Source organism: Drosophila willistoni, assembly GCF_018902025.1.
Source record: "Drosophila willistoni isolate 14030-0811.24 chromosome XL unlocalized genomic scaffold, UCI_dwil_1.1 Seg142, whole genome shotgun sequence".
Taxonomy (NCBI): Eukaryota; Metazoa; Arthropoda; class Insecta; order Diptera; family Drosophilidae; genus Drosophila; species Drosophila willistoni.
The window spans coordinates 8,589,541-8,597,039 of NW_025814053.1; the positions used below are offsets into that span (position 1 = coordinate 8,589,541).

A 7,499-nucleotide genomic window follows, 5' to 3' on the forward strand; every position below is an offset into this window, starting at 1 on the left:
TTTGAGTATTAAGTGAGCAAAAAAAAATGTTTTATTTTTCTTTTCTTATTATTTTAAATTAAGCGTAAAATCAATACTTAAAAGGCCCCTTAGGAAAAAAAAACATTTCTATTAAGTTTTTGTTTTGTTTTTTGTCGAGGTTCAAATGAGGTTTCCGGGTGGGAGGTGAGGTAAACACAATAAAAAGAAATGAAAAAAAAATTATAAAAAACTAAATTAAGTGTTAAATAATTACAATAATTTTTCTTGTTTATTTGTGTTTTGTTTTGGGTGTATGTGTGTGTGTGTGTGAGGGGGAAGGTTTTGTTGTGGTTTTTTTTAAAGAAAATAACATAAATTAAAAGAATTAGTTATAATAAATATATGCAGTAAATGCACTTGTTATATATATATATACATATATATTATAACTAATATATATATATATATATATATTGGTGTGTGTATATGTATATAATAGTAATAATATCCCTGATTTTACAATTTGTTTGTTTTGTTTTTTTTCGGTTTTGGATAATTTGGCGTTTTTAAGGCTAACATTATAATTGGTAATAGATATAGATATATGCGCATATATGTGTATATATATATATAGATATCAATAAAAATATATGTATACATATATATACACAGTTAATTGTATCAGTTGGCAATTTGTTAAATATATATATGATAGATAGATATATGGCATTTTGTAGTTTTTTTTTTAATGAAGAAAACAATTGAAAACAAATTAATTAAAATTATAAAAAAAAATCCAATAAAATAATAATAATAATAATAATACATCAAATTACAAAAAAAAAAAAATTATACAACTAAGCGTTTTAATCTTTTGTTTTTTGTGTTTTTGTTGTTGTTTTTGTGTTCTGTTGCTGAGGTATACTTTGAGGTTTATAGGTTAAAACATAGTTTTAATTAATTACATAATAATACAATCAAATTTAACATAATACAAATTAAAATTAAAATTAAATAATTTGCTGCTACAACAATTAGGAATTCATTTTTTCGTTTTTCACTTCTCGCTCTTTCTTTCTTTCTTTTATATGGCAAACTCTAGTTTAAGGGAATGAATGAAATTTTTGTCTCAATATTTCTCTCCCTTTCTCTATCTCTCTTTCTCTCTGTATCTCTATGTTTGTGGGGGGTTATTGAGGGTTTTTATGAAAGGTTTTGAAATGCTGCAGACTTTGACAGTAAAACATCAATTTATTGGCTACCCCCCTATATACCTATATATATATATATATATTTGTGTTGTTTTTTTTTTTTGTTTTTTTCTTTCTTTTTTTTTGGCAAATCAAATGAGTTTTTGGGTTTTTCTGGTGTTCTTTCGCATTTAGAATGGAATTCGAATATCGATTAGTTTACAAAGTTCCAGAGCATTTCAAAACCTTAAGGAATCCGGATGAATGGAAGGGACAAGGAGGTCTTTTAGCCTTGTCAATATAGTTCAATATTCTTTTCAATCAATTGAAAATCTTCTTCATACTCATTCTCTGGCTTCATCTCAACAAATTCATTCTTAATCAGAAGATGTTGTTGTTGTTGCTGTTGTTGTTGTTGATGATGATGAGCATGATGATCCCCCAACTCTTCATCCTCCTCATCATCCTCTTCCTCATTATCTTCGTCATCGTCGTCGAGCAAACTATCATCATCGGCGGCCACATCATCAATGCAACGCTTCAGACTCGGATTGAGATTGTTTTGATGGGACTGCAGTAGCAGCAACTGTTGCTGCTGTTGTTGTTGCTGCTGCTGCTGCTGTTGGTCTTGATTTGATGCAATCTCAATCCGGCTAAAGGCTGCCTTGATAGTGTTAGTGGTTGTAATGGAGGTGGTGCCAGTAGCAGCAGTCGGGGTAGTAGCTTGTGTTGCCGCTGCTGCCGCCGCTGCTGCTGCTGCAGCTGCTGCTGCTGCTGCCGCCTTTTTACCCACTACACGTGGCCGATTATGGGTCTCGAGATGCTTTCGCAAATGATCTTTGCGACAGAAACCCTTCTCACAGATATCGCACATATGCTGCTTGAGGCCCGTATGAATGGCCTCGACATGTCGCCGGAGATCGGTCTTGTGATGGAATTGCTTGGGACATAGCTCGCATTTATGGGGCTTATCCTGGGTGCGATGTCGCCCCAGATGCGTTGTATAGACATCTTCGCTCTGGAATCGTTTGCCACATTTCTGGCATCGATATGGATACTCACCGGAATGAAAGCTCTTGTTGTGCTGCGTTAGGTAGCAATTTTTGGTGAACTCCTTGTCACATTCCAGGCATTTGATGCGACCCGATGGCAATGTGGTCGAATGTGGTGATGTTGATCCACTGCCAATGCTGCTGTTGCGACGCCGTTTAGCTGCTCCACCGGTTGCCGTTCCAGCTGGAGCTCGTCGTTTTTTTGTTTGCGTTTGCGTTTGTATTGGTTCCACCTGTTGCATTTGGATCTCGAGTTGTTGCTGCTGCTGTTGTTGCTGCTGCTGCTGCTGCTGCTGTTGGAGATGATCTAGCTGTTGCTGCTGCTGCTGCTGATGATGATGTTGTTGTTGTTGTTGCTGCAATTGATATGGCTGCAATTCATAATCCTGCTGCTGCTGCTGATGCACCATCATTGTGGCCATTTCTAATTCCAAGGCTGGTGTTGCCCTCGAACTGCTCACTGTTGGCGAATAGGGCGTGGCACTGGCCAACACAGTCAATGTGGGTGTTGTCGTCGGCGTCTGCGCCTCGTGTTGTCCCTGTAATTGGGCATGCAATGCCGTTGTCAATGTGTGCACCGGCGGCAAATCCCCCTCTTGCGGTGATCTCTGCGCAGCCACCGAATAGGGCGACAGCGGTGCATAGGGGGCAAACAGTGAGGCGGGCATCAATTGGAGAATCTGATGTTGTCCATCGCCATAAGTTCCGCCAGTCGAGGCGCCGGCGGCAGCGGCAGCAGCGGCTGCGGCGGCGGCAGCCTCATTACCAATAATAGTGTGATAGCTCATTGTGTGCTCCAGCGGCTGCAGCTGCTGGTAACATGGCGGCGGCGGCGGCATGATGGGCATGGGCATGGTGGGCATGGGCATGGTGCTGGTGATGTGCGGCGGCGGCGGCAGCGGCTGCAGCTGCAGCGGCAGCAGCTGCTGCGCTGTGGTGGTGGTGGTGATGGGCATGGGCGACATGTGCGGCGGCAGCGGCGGCGGTGGGGAACTGTTGCTGCTGCTGCTGTGCGGCATATTGTCCCGTAGCATTAGCTGCTGCTGCTGCTGCTGCTGAGGATGCAGATGATGGTGATGATGATCCTCCTGCTCCTGCAATTGTTGCTGCTGCTGCTGATGATGCTGGAGGTGGTGGTGGTGGTGCTGCTGCTGCTGTTGCTGTTCCTCCTGGTCCAATGGCTGTTGCTGCTGTTGGAGCACCGCCGCCTGGTAATGGTGCACCAGATGCTGCAGCGGCGGCTGCATAGTGTCCATACTGGTGGTGGTGATAGTAGCTAGCGGCGTGGTGCTGGTGCTGCTGCACTGCAGCATATTGCTGGGCATATCCAAAGCCAGCATGTTGTAATCCATTCCCATAGGCGGCAGCGGCATTCCCATAGGCGGCGGCAGCGGCTGCGGCTGGGTGAGGGTGGTGGTGGTGGTGCGCGAGAAATCCATTGCCTGCGGCTCCTGGTGGTAAATGTGGGTGGTGGTGGTGGTAGTAAGGGGATGGGGCGAGCTGCTGCTGCTGCTGACCAAGCTGTTGCTGTGGTTGCTGGTGCTGGAGTTGGGGGTGCTGCTGTGATATTGTCGTTGCGCCAGCAGATAATTGACCTGCTGCTGCTGCTGCTGCTGCTGATCCACCTGCTGGCGGTGATCGGCTGCTATCGCCTGATCCTCCTGCTCCTCCAGAACCTCCGATAGCTCCCCCGATAATTCCTCCTCCTCCTCCAATTCCTCCTCCTCCTCCATGGCCATTGAGCTGCGACTGCTGCTGTGATGTGTTGCCGTTTCCGCTCTCGCCATTTCCTCCTCCTGTTGCTGCTCCTCCTGTTTGATGCTGCTGTTGTTGTGGATGGTGTTGTTGCTGTCCTCCGTTAGCTCGCTCTTTATAGCTATTGCTTGTGGCATGTGGGTGGTGGGCATGGCCATGGATATGGGCATGGCCATGGGCATGGGCATGGGGATGGGTATGGGTATGGGTATGGTGGTTGTTGTTGTTGTGGTTGGTGTGATGGTTGTTGTTTTGTTCAGCAGGCCCCTCATTTGGGAGGACGGCATTGGTTTGTTGTTGTTGTTGTTGTTGATGTTGTTGTTGATGTTGTGTGGGGCGGAGGGACCTGCTAGCCCGTTTGGGTGACCGTTCAAAACGGAGTTGTGCTGCTGCTGTTGTTGTTGCTGCTGCTGTTGTTGTTGTTGTTGTTGTTGTTGTTGGTGATGATGATTGGAAGCATGCTGTGGTGAAGCGTTTGTCGTGGATTGCACTTGTTGTTGTTGTTGTTGTTGCATGTAGCCATAGCCATTGCTCGGATAGCCATTGCTGGCACCATTTGTGGTGGGTGACGGCGAGGCCGAGTACCCGCCCACCCCTTGAACCCCGCCCCCACCTCCTCCATAATCGGGCGGACTTCTAGGCGGTTCCGGCGGTTGCACATTATTTGGCGGCGGCGGTGGTCCTCCTCCAGTTCCTGCTTGCACCGAATTGACACCAGAAGCGGCAGCGGCAGCTGCTGCCGCCGCAGCCGCTGCTGCAGCAGCAGCATTGCCACGCCTACTGCTCTTAGTGACCGGATCCCGTGATGGATGATGATGGGCCGATATGGGCAATGTGGCAGGATCCGGTTGACCGCTTGACTTGACAGCATTCTTGTGCAACGTCGTATTGTAGTGCCGCTTCAGATGGCCGGAGCTGGTGAACCACTTGTTGCAGGCGGTACAATTATAGGTTTTGGGCCGACGAGCCTCATTCGATTTCCAGGTGGCCGCCTTGGCCGTTAGACTATTGGCCGGCAATACAGAGCTCGAGGTGGGTGGTTCAAAATTACGATAGCCAGCCGCACCGCCAGCACCGCTTGTGGCGCCGGTGGCATCCTGACCGGGTCCGCCTGTTGTAGTGCTGGGGAATTCCGCGGGACTGGTGGCACAAAGATCACCCGTTGGACCCCCGCCGGCTGTGGGATCAAAGGATTTGTCCACATAGTGCTGGGAGTCCGGATACTCGGCCTTGATGAGGCCATACTCCTGCTTGATGAGACTGCCTGGGGCTTGATGGTGACTGTAGGGTGACTGTTTGGGTGAATAATATGGCGACTTGTCGACTCCGACCACACCAACGCCCACTGGCTGCATATATGCTGGCAGTCCGGTGTCCACCGCCTGACTCTGCGGCTGATCCCAACTGTGGAGGGCTCGTTGTTGCATTGATTGCATGGAGTGCAAGGGATCGGGCAGAGCCAGTGGCATGGGAAGACCACCGGGGACAATGGTCTCGTGCTGTTGCTGCTGCTGCTGTTGTTGCTGCTGCTGCTGCTGCAACAATTGCTGATGGTATACCATTTTCTGTGAATCCAAATCCAATAGCTCACCGGGATTCGCCTGAGCTGGTTGTGGCTCCTCTTTGATGTATGGTGAACTGGCATAGCCACTACTACCATAAGGTGATTCGCCATGCACATTGGCAATATGCTCCTGCAACTCTGACTCGTTGGTGGTCAGGATGCCGCATTTTTTGCATTGCAATTTACAATTGCCGCCTCCGCTGTTGCTGCCGCCACCGTTTGACGGCGATCCTGGTGTCTGGCCATTGGCCAGTTGCAGATGCGATGACGTTGATGTGGGACTACTGCTGCTAACCACACGGGGACTCATTGCCGATGTGGTGGTTGTTGTTGTGGTGCTAACGGCACTAGGAGCTGTTCCAGCATCCTCGCCAGCAATCACCGCTGATGTTGGAGTTTGCAGGTAAGGATGATAACGTACACTGGAAGAGCTGCTTTGTACTGACGATCCGTAGGAATAGTCAGGAGTCTGTTGCTGTTGCTGCTGCTGCTGTTGTTGTTGCTGTTGCTGCTGCTGTTGATAGAATTGCTCATAGCTGTTAATGTAGCTAGTGGCATAGCTGCCCTGTTGTTGCATATCGCTTGAATAGAGACCACCATATAGTTGTTGCTGCTGCTGCTGCTGATGTTGCTGCTGTTGTTGCTGCTGCTGCTGTTGCATAGCCAATGATTGAGATTGAGCTGGCGTTGAATACATATGATGGTGATTGGCATACGGTTGATGGGTAATGCCCGTCACCTGAGGATCACTGCTAGACATGCTTTGTGGCTGCTGCTGCTGTTGCTGCTGCGGCAGCTGCTGTGTCTGTTGCTGTTGTGTGGGTTGAGGTGTACCCGGTTGATTATCACTGGAATCGGCTGCAGCACTAATTGTTGCATTTGGTGTTGCTGGTGCACTGCCACCGCCTCTATCGGCACTACTAGAGGTGGCACCCACTCCTAATCCTCCACTTGCTGATGTTGCAGCTGCTGCTGTTGGCGGTGGCGCTCCTCCTCCTCCGCCGCCGCTGCCACCACCACTATCGGCAACACTGCTGCTGCTGCTGCTGGAGGCTACAAGCGCCTCGGCCGCATGCAGTGGCGGCATTTCACTTTTTATGCTAGCCATGAACCGGCCGCCACATAAGTCAATTGCTTCGTTTCACTCCCGATGTTGCTCATGTGTCAACTTTATGTTTATGATCTTGCTATCGTTGTGGTTGTTGTTGTTGCTGTAGTAGTCGTTCCTTTTGGTGTTGTTGCTGCTGCTAGCATTGTATCCTTTATAATTGTTGTTTCGTTTGATTGGTTTTGGTTTTTTTTTTTTTGTGTTTTTTTTTTTGTTGTTTCGTTTTGTTTTATTTTGTACTGCAAAAATATGAAAAATTTTGCATTATTGTAGAAAATTATTTAAGAATTTGGACAAAATTAAAAAAAAAAATTAATTGATATAAGCACACACATGGAAACACACACATACACATATACATATATTGTATAACGGTTCAGTTACTTCTTGTTTTAATTTTGTTTCTTGTTAAGATCATTTAGCTAAAAGTTTCCTTTTTATTGTCTCAACGCACACACACAAACACACACACATACACATGCAGATCAACATGCATATAAATTTATATAAATATATAAAATATTAATTCTGTTGATCCAATTTTTGCTTACTTATCTGCGCCTTTGCTTTAAGCACTTTCGTTGCTCTTCTTTACGCTCTGTCTTTCGTTTTTTTTTTTTTACAAAAAAAAAAAAATATTAAAAAAATAACGTAAAGTAAACGTAAGGGAAAGGAAAAAACCGAACCGTAGTTGTTGTATTTTTTTTTTGGTATTTATTTGAAATTTTTTGTTTAACTATTTTCGTGTTTTCTTTTGTTTTATTCTTTTGGTTATTGCAATTTAGAATTTTGATTCGTTCTTCTGCCTGCTGCTTGGTGTTCTTTCTTTCTCTCTTTCTTTGTTGCTTTTGCCGGTCTTTGATCACTTT

General features: G+C 46.0%; 1 protein-coding gene across 1 annotated transcript; it reads right to left on the bottom strand.

Moving 5' to 3' along the window:
• Positions 1-1,278: 1,278 nt before the first annotated feature.
• Positions 1,279-6,844, bottom strand: LOC6644811 (AF4/FMR2 family member lilli). The gene has a single exon (XM_023177032.2). It carries the CDS (start codon positions 6,628-6,630, stop codon positions 1,447-1,449), a length of 5,184 nt encoding a protein of 1,727 aa, XP_023032800.1. The 5' UTR covers positions 6,631-6,844; the 3' UTR covers positions 1,279-1,446.
• Positions 6,845-7,499: the final 655 nt, after the last annotated feature.

Coding starts and splice junctions, on each gene's coding strand:
- LOC6644811 (XM_023177032.2), bottom strand. CDS start 6,630: ATGGCTAGCATAAAAAGTGAAATGCCGCCACTGCATGCGGCCGAGGCG.